Genomic DNA, 14,019 nt, shown 5'->3' with positions numbered 1-14,019 from the left:
AGTTCTGGAAGGCTAATACATTTTGTTGTTGTTTGTTTTTTTGTTTTTTTTAAACCACACATGATTTTTCTTGTTCTATTTTTAGTTTGGAGGTTGTGGATAAGGTGGGCTGGAAGTAGGCTATCCTGTGAAGCTGGGTGCACAAATATGGCTTTACTGTAATACATGCCATCATCATTTCCAAAAAGTGCACTGACGCTCAAATAGCTCAGCGGACGTTTCTGCAGCAGCTGCTAGAAGAACTTGGAGTTGAGTTTATGGAGGAGAAATGGACAGCAAGGCAGGTGGAAGAAGGTGGACCACAGCAGGTGGAGCATAATTCAAAGTTGCAGGAAACTCCATTGTGGTGGGGGTAGTGGGAGGCTGTAATAAAAATAAAACCTCTAACACAGGCAGCATGTGCGGGTTGCTCCAGGAGCTGGAACTATTTCTATCAGCCTCATTGTAAATAAGTCAATAATACCTCATAGTAAATAGTGTAAATACTTATGATAGTATGAATATAATTGGCTTCATATTATTGCTCGTTATTGATTTCTGTGTGTATGCTCTCCATCAATACATTCCAACCTTTTTGACTGATGTTTAACTGTTTAAAAGTACTTAGGCTATACAGATGGTTAGATTTTGTATATTTTTTAAAATAAATATAGCTGTAAATGTTATTTTCTAGTTTGTTTGTTTTTTTGTTTTCATTTTTTAGAGTTCTGAAAAGAAGGAATCAAAATAAATTGCTTCTGTAAGTATGTTAGAAGTTTTTTGTTTTAAATATTTTCTGCAAGAAAACAAATGCGTTTAAATGTTATAAATTGTCTAATTTAGACTTATTTAGTTTGGTAAAACATTATTTAGCTAATTAATTGTAGTTTTACCATAGCTATATCCCTATGATGGGAATTAATTTAGGTTTAAATGTGATATACTCTCTTCAGGTAGCTTTACTAAAGAGACGAGGTGATCCATTCAGAAGACTGTATGTAGAATTCATAGCAACAAATTAACATGTGAACAAGAGATGAAATCCATAGTTATCTGTGCTAACTGTGTCTCACAAGACAATAAAAAAAAAAAAAAAAAAAAAAAAAAAACTGAAAGTTTGAGAAATGTGCAGCAATATCAAGGTAGAGATCTAATAAGTTAGAAGGAAATTTGGAAAAAGAAGAGAACACAATCATCCATCTTTACAGCAGAAGGTTTGTCATCTAGAATTCTACTGTTTTAAATTTCCCATATAGCTAAATTACTTACCCCATCAGACTGAGCTGGTTTAACAGTTACCATAGCAATTATGTTTACAAACTATGATTTGTTTTGAATGAATGACATGACACATTTCTGGCATCTGTGTCATTGCAGGATGTGGTTCGGATGGATAACAAGCACACAAAGCTGTCGCAGTAGACACTGTCAAACCTCTTTTGTTAGTTTTAAACAACAATGAGAGACCAATGTACCAGTAATTATCATTTACTGCTCAGAGATAAACATTGACAAATAATTCAGAATTTGGTACTAATGTAAAGTCTAAAGAGACTTCCAAACAGTCTTCAATTGATCATTTAAAGAAAGTTCAAAGTTAAACAGAGCTGTGTTTCTTAACACCCATTAGATTCAGGATTTGTGTTTCTGGAAAGTGAATCTGTTGGTGAAAAGGTTAAATAAGGCCTTCTATTGCTCCAACGCACAGAGCCCTTTTTTATTAAAATAACAATATATATATATATATATATATATATATATATATATATATATATATATATATATATATATATATATATATATATATATATATATATTATATAAATGCAATATTGAGAGTCCAAGTCTGTGGAAATATTACCGAAGACTTTCTGTGGTAAACATAGCAGATGCATGACTATCCAGCAGCTTGATATAGAAGTAATGAAAGTCATAATGATTCCTTCACAGTGGCCCTTGGGAATCACTGATGCTGCTGGATGAGCGCAGCTTTTTGCGTCTAATCTCATCTAGAATTCACAACTGATCTTATTGTGCGCGGTTTTTGTTGTCAACTATCTATAATGCTCACAAACAATGTAACAAGCAAGTTAAATGTCGCATAAGGAAGAACTGGCTTCTGGGTTGAGAGCAGGTAACAACCCCATCAGAGAGGCAGAACACGTCAACTTTCTTCTAAACCTCTAATGCCAATAATCCAAATTACTCGAGAAAAACAATCACCTTCTGATACAGCAATTAGCAATTAGCATAATCCCTAAAAGCACCCTTTTGCATTTCATTGGCTTAATCCAAGTCACAGGAGAGTTTGGCAAATGCCACAGCTCGTGTTAATGACTTCCAACTTACCAGTCGCACTGAGAGTGTTGGTGGCAACAGCGCCAGCAATGTTTCACTGCAGAATTGTAAAATCTGAAATGCATTAGGAAGATTTTCTCTTCAAAATAGGCCCAGAGCTGCAGCGTGTCTGTTGTATGTAATATGAGCATTGATTGCATGTTACACATCTAATACTCAGCTCTTACAATGTTTCACACTGTGCTAAAATTATACAGAATACCCCATGGTGATTTAGGAGAAAGAGCATGAATGAGTAAACAACATAAAGCGATGAGGAACTTCAAAGACTGTGGGACAATCAAGGCACCAGAGATCCTGGAAGCCAGCGAATGTGTTTGCCTTTGTTTGCGACAGTGACTCAGGGGTGTAAACAGAGGAATTAACTCACACCTCCGGAGTCTCAGCACATTGCACATCCATAATTGAATTAGGTTTGTCAGATTTTTGCTGAACTATAGACGTTATGAGGGAAATTAGATGCATTCAGGTCCAAAGACCACCTCTGTTCATTTCCCTGACTTTTCATTTTCATCAAATTATCGACAAAAGAATAACTTGTGAAAAAATTTACAGGCCTGGAAAATGTCAGAAATGGACACAATATTTAGGAGCCCAAGAAGAAAATGTACTGTAACGAAATGTCTCAGCTTTTTGTTCTGATAAGAGAAAAAAGCTCTGTATGCACACAAGCCGCCGCATCATACTTAGGTGATAATGCTTCGTGCACCAGAGGGAGACACCATCATTTTCATTCCACCATTCTTCAGCATACCATTCTACAGAAGCACCTATCAACTCCAGGAAACACATTTGAAACATACTCCCAGAGGTCCCAGCATCTTGGCTCCATGACCATTCCTGTCAGGGTTTTCCCTTTGACTGAACAAATGCATCAGCTTGTGTCATGAGACCACATCCCTCCCAGCCAATAAGGAGCACAAGCAGCAGTACTGCTGCAGGAGATGTGGAAAGGAAATTGGAATCCTGACAAGTATGATTGACATGCGTATTTGTCCCAAGGTAGTCTTATTTGCAGAGATTTAAAGACGTCTGTAAACCATCCTTCTTGCTGAACAGCATCATTGTTCCCGCAGACTAGAAGCACGTCACTTCAACTCTGTTGCATTCAAATAATCTTTTGGGAGGAATGAATCCCTGTGAGCATAAAATGACTTCAGCTTTTACTTTATTTTGGGTCCAAGATAAATAATTTAACAGATGAAGCTGTGTCTTTCATTTTCAGACAATCTGTCCATGTTGTGGAACAAAAAAAGAGAAGCCCGAGTCCTTCCTGCTATCCCAGCAGCAGCAGAGGAGGAGGCTGCTCTGAATTCTATCTACCAATTTTGATAGACACAAAAGAAAAGATACGAGACTTGATGTTGAAGCACAACCCACGGCAACTTCATCGCAATGGAAAGTAGGGAGGGGAGATTAATTCAAACCATAGTAAAATAAACCTCCACTTGAAAGCACTGAAGTGTAGATCCAGCAGGGTAAAAGAAAAAAGATAAACGTGTGTGAGAGAGGGGAGGAAAATGTACATGATTTCCAAAGGCAGGGTGAAATTGGCTATACCTTTTAATTGTTCCGGAGGTATTTTTTTTTTCCTCCACATCCAAAAAGGAGGAAGCATTATTACTTCTTCCAATGATCGCTAGAATAAAATCTAACCAATCTGTAATCCTGGAATGAAAGGAGCCTCTATTCACCCAAAACAAGCCTGCAGTGAAAGACAAACCCTCCTGAAAGGAGGTTTGGCGCTGTATTCAGCAGTCTGAGTTGATCCTCCATACCGGGATATTCCCTGCAGAAAATGGGAATTGTGGAAAGCAGCCTGGTTGAAATAGTTGTTCTAATTAGCAAAACTGAAATAGTTGCAGCTTTGTTGCTGTACTTGTTGAAATTTAGAGGTTTCACCTGAGGTTTAAAGAATGCAAAATGTAATATTTGTACGTTGTGCATAAATTTGCAACTTCACAGCAAATGTGTTTAGCAGGGAGTGATTTTGCCGCCTCAACAATGTATTATGCTTTGTAATGAGGTAAAATATGAATGCGGGGAGAAACGATGACATTAACTCAACTATTCCTTCCTTGATACAGACATCACACCTTGTAATTTAAGTCTAAGTTGCGGCCTTGTAGAAATACATGTAAAGAGCAAAAACCTGTAGACACAGGATCGGGTAAATGTATGCCTGCAATACACAACACAGAATCAATAGGTTTTACTCATTTCATACACACACATCATTAGTTAAAATGATGCGTCTGTGCCACAGAAAGTGACAATATTCCCCTTAACGGTGCAATGGAGTCGTTATCATTTCATATAACAGTCAGATGTCGCTGCTTAGTAGCATAGCTGATAATGAGTGTTAGAATTTTTATATTTCCTCTACCTCAACTGGAAGAGAGAATCTAATGGCTGATCCATGGGTGTAGCGTTGTTAGGCAAATCAACCAGATTACTGCTGGTGTCTTAGCACAGCCGTTTGGGAATTCATTCATTAAATATGTCTGTTTTAACAGTAGCTGATGGCTTGTCCACTTTCTGCAGGGTGTTAGTTTTCCTTTTTCTCCAGTTGACTTTTTATGACACAGACCAAACTTTTCACAAGCAGTTTAGCAAACACTAAAGTAGCAGAATGTCAAGTAGTGAAATATACAGTGTTATAGTTTATAGTGATATATCTGGTTTCAAGCTGTACACGTAATCCTCTGATGCATCGTGTCCACTGCAGTGGATGCCTATTTTCCAGCATATACATCAGTGATGATGGTATATTTGCTATTTTGTCAGTTCAGTAGATTTTAGTAAAGTCACCCAACACTCCACTACTCACTGAAAAATAAATTAAATTAGTATAAATGTTCACATATACATACATGCAATTACTGACTGTACCTCAGTGACAAACTGGACAAGAAAATGATACGTTGATATGATATGTTATATAAATATAAAATCATATTATTTTGTGAATATTTCTATAGAATATATAAAATAAATTAATAAAAAGTCAAACGGTAATAAAGAAAGTGTTACTGTGCATGGCTGTAGAAGTAAAAGATTGCATGTAAAAAGATGCGGCACTGATTTGTGATAATTCTTGCATCAGAGGGTAAATTATTTAATTTTTTAATTAGTTTATTTATTTATTTACAAATTAGTTAATTTTCTATTATTTCTGGTTTATCTTCCATTATTTCCAACTTCTTCTATTGTGTATGGACCTCTTCTAATGCCACCAAAGATTATGATGACAAGGGATATGTCAGTGTACCAACACATTATCTGAGTGCATCTGTTCTACTTAAATTTCAGATGCCTTATTTTATTCAGACTAATGCAGTTGGTCCATTTTTATAAAATCACACAAATGGACATGTTCATCATGACAAAGTAATTCTTTGAGATTCAAATATTTAACTTGACTTGAATATTTGAAGATCTAACGAATGTCACGGTCTTACCTCAATGTTAAAAAGTGCTGCGGATGTGTAAACATGAATAGACAAAACGAAGATGTGTACCTACAAGATGAACACCAAAGCTCAAAAGCAAAGAATAAAATATAGGTGTAAAAAAAAAAATCAATTTAAGAATTGATATTCTGTCCAATTATACCTGCTTTTACATGAATTCATCAATCCGCTCAGATTTCCAGTTACATCATAAGAAACCAGATGTAATGCTATAAAAAAAAACAACTGCATGCAGTGCATGTTTGATGATGTCCATATTAATATAATCCAAATTAACAACTCAAATTGAACTGATCATAAAATATCTGAATGTTTTTTCCAGTTTCTAGTGATTGAAATTGAATAATTTCACTTGGCACCCACCTTCATTTTTGATAATTCTTCTGAAAGCACATAACATTGCTAAGCAAACATAATCAGCACAAGACTACACTGCGGCAAACCTACAGTTGGATACATTAGTGTATATGTTGTGTTTGTCCTTGAGCAGAGAAACAGGCCACCCTGTATGTCTGTATAAATCATAAAGTCTTTGTGTGTTATGCTAAATTTGTGAGGATTCTTGAGCAAAACATAACCATGATTACCTCTGTGGTAACTTAAATCTCGCTGCTCTGTGATGTTCGGTAGGTAAATCAAGTGCAAAAGAAGGTAAGCAATGAGAAAGACCTGAGTGAGTGGTCCATTCTCTTGACAACACAGAGCTTTGCTGCTAATTAAAAAGTTTAATTCCACAACTGCAGTACTGGCAACAGAGTACTCAGAGGTGCGTCCTCGTGAGTCTTGGCGCTGTCTTATCAGGCGTAAGCAGATTCTACCATGTTGGGAAGACGCAGGGCGGGGAGGTGCTGCAGCAGCACACAGGCCCAGCTGGAAGGGATGGCATCCTTCCTGCTCAGGGATCTGGCCCACCTTGCTCTTTCCCATCTCCCCACTAAGTGGAGTTGTGGGCTTCCAGTCAGTGGCAGGAGTCAGGGGCTAAGCTGCCCCATGGAGCGGCTGAGAGAAGGAAAGACGGGCTAAACGAGGGATAAACACTGGATTTAGGTGTTTTGGTGTTGGGCTTGACCATGAATCCACATCTCTATTTAACACCTCCTGTCACCAAGTCCTGCCTTATGGCCGAAGGTCACAGGTACACTTAACTCTGTGCTGAAACACACTGTTCCCACAAAGTCTACATCAGTCATGATACACCGACATCGCCTCCATAAACACACTGATATTTCTAAAAGAAGATATGACTTTCTTTTAAAAGCCCAACCATTAAAAAATAGTAAAAAATGTTTGTTTTTGTTGTTTTTTTTTATATGAGCTTTTTCCTTGGCCTCTTAAAAAATGCAACAAAGAACTTAACCATTTTTTTTCCACACGTGATATGTCCAAATTTTTAGAGTAATCTTCTGCCTTCCTGGAATCTATTAGGGGGCAGAAGACAAGGATCAGATGGGTTCAAGAGGATTTTAAGCAAAGTTTTTACCAGAAAGTGATCTAAAACGTCTCAGAATCTTTGTGTATCAAATATGATACGTTTGGCTCATAGGGTTAAGCATAAAGAAAGGATGTCATTTGATCATTTAAACCAAAGAATGAATCCCCCCTCACAATGTATGGCCTTGGTGGAGTTAGAAGTTTTTAACGGTGAAACATCTACTGATTAGAAAACATTAGAACTCCCACAAGCTTAAAAATCCTTGTAAAAGGAAAGACTCATATTTTGACATCCTTTTGTGAAGGCCAGCTTAGCTCAGAAAGAAAAGATTGTTGAGACAAAGAGCAAGAAAAACAACCAAAGTATAGTTTGAGAATTTGCCAGAAGAAAACCGGTGTTTGCTGTAAGCAATCATCATGAGGATAAATGCCGTTGCAGACAGCGCTGAAGGGGGTTCGAACATCTCTCCCAGAGATTTATGGCCACATTCTCCTGCCTTTTATTGGAAAGGGGTTAAGTGTCATTTTAATAACACAAAGATATTAAGGCTTACAAACCTCGGTAAAACATCGGCACTGCTCAGCAGGTTGACAATTCATCTTCTGCTCAAATATTTTTACACAACATTAAACTGAGACACGAAAAGTGAGCACAGACATTTGCTGAGGCGCTGATGTGTTCATGCATATATTCATCCACGAACATCCAGGTGTTATACATAACATGAGTCGGACTACTAAATCCAAATTTTACAAAGTCTTAAAAAAGATTTTCTGTGTTGCCACATCCTGACCAGTACGGTGGTTTTACAAGTTATTCTGTAGTTTCCTGTGCAGAGCTTAACAGTATACTCCCGCCCACAGTGCTGTATTTCCTTCTGGCTGCTGTTACCACGCAGCATTGAGGCACTCATAGTGGAGGCTGTTTGATGAAGTTCAGTTCATAAATCGATTTTTATAACCTGTTAAGTCTTATACTGCAGAACTTTATGAGTGAAGGATAATTTACAGCTTTTGGAGAGGTTATCGTGGGAACGGGTAAGAGTGTAGAACTGTGAACTGAATTGTTCGTACACTCAGATTAAAAGGAGGGACTTTTATTGATGTATCTGCAGTAAATGTGTGTTTTATTTTAGCTATTTATGAAGTTGATGTGGGAGATTGTACTCTGCAGAAGCTTCAGTGTTAACATTACTGATATTAATATAATTAAAAACAATATGAGCAGATTTTCAGTAAAGTCTGTGTTAGATATCCTCCTTTAAAGAAGCTCAAGAGTCCTTTGCACCTTCACATCATCTTACTGTCACGAGGATTGGGAGATTAAACATACATCATCTCTCAAACAATTTTTTTTAAGACAATCTTATTTCAACACCAAACAGTTTTAAAGTTAAAATATCAGCATATAAATATTTACTTGGGTTTCAATTAATTTGTTAACAAAGCACACTCAGGCTTTAACATTATTATTACTGTTTATTACATCGTATATTTTTCCACATCGTATATTTTTCTCTCGGTATGCAGAAAGCCATTCATAAGCCCTTTAAAAAAAATGTTAATAAAACTACTCGCACTCTGCTGAGTGTCCAGTACCGAGTCGACTTGAGCCCAGATAGATGAGAGCTCTAATGTCTTCTGGTGTATTATTTGATCATGGCTGCATGTGCTTTTCATCTGGAATTAATCTAAAATGTACTATCCTGCATCTCTCGGTCGGAGTGTCTTTTCTGACAATGTGGAAAGCTAATATTGCCACTAACAGATACTTTGAGCAAAAAAAAAAAAAAAAAAATCTGAAATTATTTTTCTTTTCTAGCAAACAAAAGGGATCATTTCCTGTCTTCTTTTTCTGTCATTAGCTTAAAGTTTCCTTCTCCAGCAAGCGCTCCCTAAAAACCCTATTAACATTTATGTAAACACCATTGTTTAGTATTTCTGTCACTTTAGCAAAATGTCAAACAGCCAACCTCGCTAATAGGTCCCCATTAAGCTGGTCTAAGTAGTGCAAATTCCTGCAACAAATCTTCACCCACAGCAGGAGCAAATCTTCATGTATGACTGATAATCAATTACATTCTTCAGCACAATTTATGAGTCACATTATGTGTCTGCTAAAGTATAAACAGCATGGAGTGGAGAACTAAAGTTCAAAAGTACATTACTGACTCTCATGCATCTAATATTTCCTATATTAAGACAAACTCAATGGAAAAATTAGTTCAATTCTGCAGCAGTGAAGCATCCTCTTCATTATGAAAACACAGCAATTTGAGAAGAGCTGATTGGCTACTGAAAGCTTGCTGTGGGTGCTGACAGCACTACTTTGAAAATGATTTGTTTGACATAACTTCAAACACATTTAAGAAACTAATCTAAGATAGCAAAACACAAGAGCACAGCACTGGTCATCAGTCTGGACCATCTGCAGCAGCTCATCCTGCTCCACGTTTGGACCTCATGTATGACTATTATTGTAAATGTGTGGTATACAAATCTACACTGAAATTCATGCCTTTACGTGAGGCAAAACGTGCAAAAATGACTTATTTAAAGATATAGTTGCCCTGTTTCAACCATTACTTAAAGCGACGTGAATCTCTGTAAGGGCTAAACATCTCCCTCACTGAAAGGTAACATTCAGTGGCAAATCTCCTCTTAGTTTGACAGGGCTTCATAGAGTCTTTATTTGTTTGATAAGAAGTCAGAAGGCCTTCTGTAGGGACTGGAAATGTCAGCTGGTTAGGTTTTTATCCATTAGTCTGTTAATCAGGCTGAATCATCAACTACTTTGCACAATAGTTGAAGCAGGACGATTGGCTACAGTAGACAGGATGACAGACTGACAAAAGCCAGGTTAAAGACGCACTAGCAACCACATTCTGTTGATAAAAGTGAAATTTTAAATATTTGGTTCCCTTTTACATATTTATCATACCTGATCTGATTAACAGTCAATGTCATGTCACAAGTAGGCTGTCCGAGTATTGAAATGAATGTTTTCACCAATTACTGTGAAGCTCAATCATGTTCATTTATTCATCATTTAGATTTTTTAAAAAAAAAAACTACACTGGAGTGTTGCTTCCTGCACTTCCAGCTGAAGTACTTCATGCCCCTGGATTCAGATAAACAAATATAATCAAGTCACATTTAGAGTTCTCTCTAAAACATCCCATGCAGCCACATGTGCAGGGTGTCTTTGGGTTGGAGTCCCAGTTGCTTTCCCATCATATCCATCAAGAAATAGAACAGGTGTTTCTGAGATGGCCCCTAATTCATGAATCATGTTTTATGAGATCAGCGGTCTCATTCAAACATCTGTAAGTGATCATAATTTTGCTTCCATTAAATTCACATTAGCCGGAGCATTACCAACAGAGGAGAAAAATGTTCTGCAATGGATGTTTCGGAAACAAACTTTACCTGAACTAATTTGTGTATTAGTGTAGAACAGTTGCTTGACTGATTTAAGCCACTTAATCTCCCACTTCGACTGTTGTAAAGTGTAGCTCGTCTGCTTGTTCTCCTTCTGAAAAGTGCCATTCTGGGGTGGATGCTCTCAAAGTGACAATGTCAGACGTATAATGAATTTTCTTTCAGAAAATACTTCGCTCAGGGGCATTTAAACACACAAGCCCATTTATTATTATTTATGTAAGCATGTCATCCTCTTGTCTAATGAGCCTTTAACCGTAAGCATAATGAAACAGCTTGCATTAGCACAGGCTAAATGAACAGCCGAAAGCTCCCGTGTCTATCCAGCAAAATGAAAGCAGATGTTTCACAACCCAAACACTGGCATCACAGACTCGCTTCTAAAAACGAGAGAACAGAAGGGACTTTGAGTCAGCGTCGTTCTCATCAGCTCATTGACTCCATTAGAAAAGTCCCCTGGTTTAACATTATTATGTGAGAACAACACCTAACTGAGCCATGACCAACTGACCGTGAATGGGGCCTCAAATTGATTTTTTTTTTCCTCCTATAAACACATTAGTAATGAGCAGGTTCTTCTCCGGCTAATAAAGCTGGAGTCAAAGTGAATGTCAACAACCACACACATGAAAGGTGGCGTAATCAATTCACTCAGACTGGAGAACCAGCTGCACAGCTGAGGCAAAACAACATTTAAAGAAATCCAGCACATATGGAACACTTTGGATGATGCATTGCTCAAGTAAATCACCCGCTGAATGCTCAACAGGAAGGAGAGACTCGCTTTAAAAAAGATAAAACACAGTTAACATGGACGCCATCTCTGATGCTCTGCGTAACAGCCCCGGTGTTTCACTCTGATCTGTATATCAGATAAAGCTTGGCACATGTTTTAGTAATTATTAAGACCTACAGCAAAACACACTTTACTTGAAAATGTATATGTCTAAGAAAAGGTCTGTCCTTCTTTTAGTGCGCGACCATGACTGTGCATTTGTATGTGTGTGTGTGTGTGTGTGTGTGTGTGTGTGTGTGTGTGTGTGTGTGTGTGTGTGTGTGTGTGTGTGGCAGAATGTGAGCACATATGAAAACAAGGACTAAAAAAACATGAAATATATAATTTTGCAGTTTCTGGTGTCGGTGTCAAAAAAGAACAATCTGAGAATAAAACATAATAAATATAAATGAATATTTAATGATTGGATAAAAACAGATTATAATGTAACTCCCTAGTGACTTTTTTTTATGACACTGATATAAAGGGAAAACTTGGGAGGGGAGGTAAAATAAGCCTTATGAAACCCTAAACTGCACATGCTACGCATCTGTGTGTGTTTGTGCTTCCATGTTTAACGTGTCTAAAGAATTATTAAAGCTGTTTTTCTGAAGATTTTTTTTCTTCTGTCTGAACAAAATTTCTTCTTCTAGCATGGTAGGAAGACCTTACATGCTGTGCACCTCTCCACATGAAAAGAGATTTAAAAACTTTGTACTCTTCCACAAGACAAATTATTAAATGACAAAACCATCTAGTGCAAGTCACCAAACCAAGATTGCGTCATGTTTCTGAAAATGTGATGTCATGACAATGACAATGTCTGCGTTATGCTATTTTTTACCACATGTTTAGTTTCCTTGCAGACAGTCTTATTATGGAATAAAAAATGCATTTGGTCTGGACTAGATTGTTATTTTAGTGTAAGAACTGGAAGTATGAGGAAGAAGAGTTTGCATTAACCAAAATGAACTTCACATCAGCCATTTTTATAACTCATTTAGTAAATCACACAAGTGACTTCTTTTCCCTCAGAAGCAGTGAATCACGTGCTGAAACTCTCCTTTTGAAACTCCTAAAATCCCTTCAAATCGCTCTGGATTTCTGGCCACAGCCATTAAAACCTGAATATCATCTTTAAAACAAATGTTTGGGCTGAAACGTACCTGTACCAGTCCAGCCCTTTCTCGTAGTTCCTATCAAAGAAATGTGGCTCATTCCCAACAGCTCTGACGTCCGGGTGCACCCTGAGAGCCTCCAGCAGGGCTCGGGTCCCCCCTTTCTTCACCCCGATGATAATGGCTTGCGGGAGTTTCTTCTCTCCATAATCCGAGGTGCAGTTCACGCTGAGTTCGCTGTCCGTGGTGCTGAATTCCTGGTGCTCCCTCTCCTGCGCGGTGGTGTGACGCGCTGCCGCCGATTTAGTTGGAGACGCCTGAGTCTTAATCCACTCCACTGTCCTTTGTTCGGCCTCAGCATGCTCCTTCACGGTGGAAACCGACGTTGTTCTTTCTGTAAATTCAGTAAAACCCTGCGAAGTGGAGTAAAGTTTCTCCCTCAATGTCACAAAAGTTGTCTCCTCCGTCACCAGCCTCCCTTGGTACACATAGTTTTCTTGCAAGGGGAACTGCAGAGAGTTGTAGCAGCTCATCAAGCTATAGAACAAGTAGGTGACAGAGAGGGAGAGGGTGAACATGAATAAGATTTTCCGGGGCACTTTAGAGGTGAAAACCGAAGTGCTGGACCAAAATGCCATCTCTGACAGCAGTGATCCTCTCAAAGAAGTGGCCAGACATGTTTCCACCCCGAGTCTTGCATGGACACAAAATCAACAGCAATAATCAGTCACTATCAGCGCTGCTCCAGCTAAAAAAGCGTCAAGCTGGACCAAACCATCCTAATCCAACCAAATCGCATATTTATAAGGACAGCGGTGGGGAAACAGATCGTTAAAATTCCGGAAGACTATCGCGTCCCTTTTCGTGAGTATTGATTTCTTATTCCAAGGCTGACAGACAATGTCATAATTTATTGGACAGAACTTGCAGATTTGAGACACTGGAGGTCTGGCGTCTTCCCAAATGAGCAGCCTGGCTTGAAGTGGACAGTGTATGATAGACGAAATCCTGGCATCTTACGAAGGGGCATGAGAAAACAGAAAACGAACGGCAGAGTGTTCAAAGTGGGCTTCTTCTCATTAGTCGCTCAACCCCAAGTCCAGTCCCGTGTGCTGGGGAGGGGGGGCGAAAGTAGAGTGGCTTTCCAGTCATCCAGTGCACCTACAAATCCATTTAGTCTGTCCAACGTGAGACAAATAGAAAACACAGCCCCTTGTGCGTCCCTCTTTTCACTTTGTGCTGCAGAAAGTAGACAGCCCTTGCACAAAAGCATCCACACTTCCCACTGAATGCCAGGCTGCCGCTCGATGTCCTTGCGCCTTCTCACATTGGTAGGATCCTACAATGTGCGCATCGGCTGTGTGAGCTCATCCGAGCTCAAGCGCCACACAGCACAACTAGTGTGTACACCCACATTTCCTCATGTCCGTGCACAAATAGGGCT

The 14,019-nt window shown here is 38.5% G+C and overlaps 1 protein-coding gene across 1 annotated transcript in view; it reads right to left on the bottom strand.

The window, feature by feature from the left end:
* Positions 1-13,249, bottom strand: part of hs3st4 (heparan sulfate (glucosamine) 3-O-sulfotransferase 4) — a gene marked incomplete at its 3' end in the record, with an annotated part of 78,918 nt that extends 65,669 nt beyond the window's left edge. Inside the window, exon 1 of the mRNA XM_079252340.1 lies at positions 12,624-13,249. Within this exon, the coding sequence (XP_079108466.1) occupies positions 12,624-13,213 (590 nt within the window). The 5' untranslated portion in view covers positions 13,214-13,249. The remainder of the gene's footprint in view (positions 1-12,623) is intronic.
* Between the last annotated feature and the right edge of the window lie 770 nt (positions 13,250-14,019).

This window comes from Telmatherina bonti (assembly GCF_933228915.1).
Source record: "Telmatherina bonti genome assembly, chromosome: 14".
NCBI classification, from domain to species: Eukaryota; Metazoa; Chordata; class Actinopteri; order Atheriniformes; family Telmatherinidae; genus Telmatherina; species Telmatherina bonti.
Note: the sequence above shows the minus strand (reverse complement) of the source record. Positions and strands in the feature narration are given on the sequence as shown.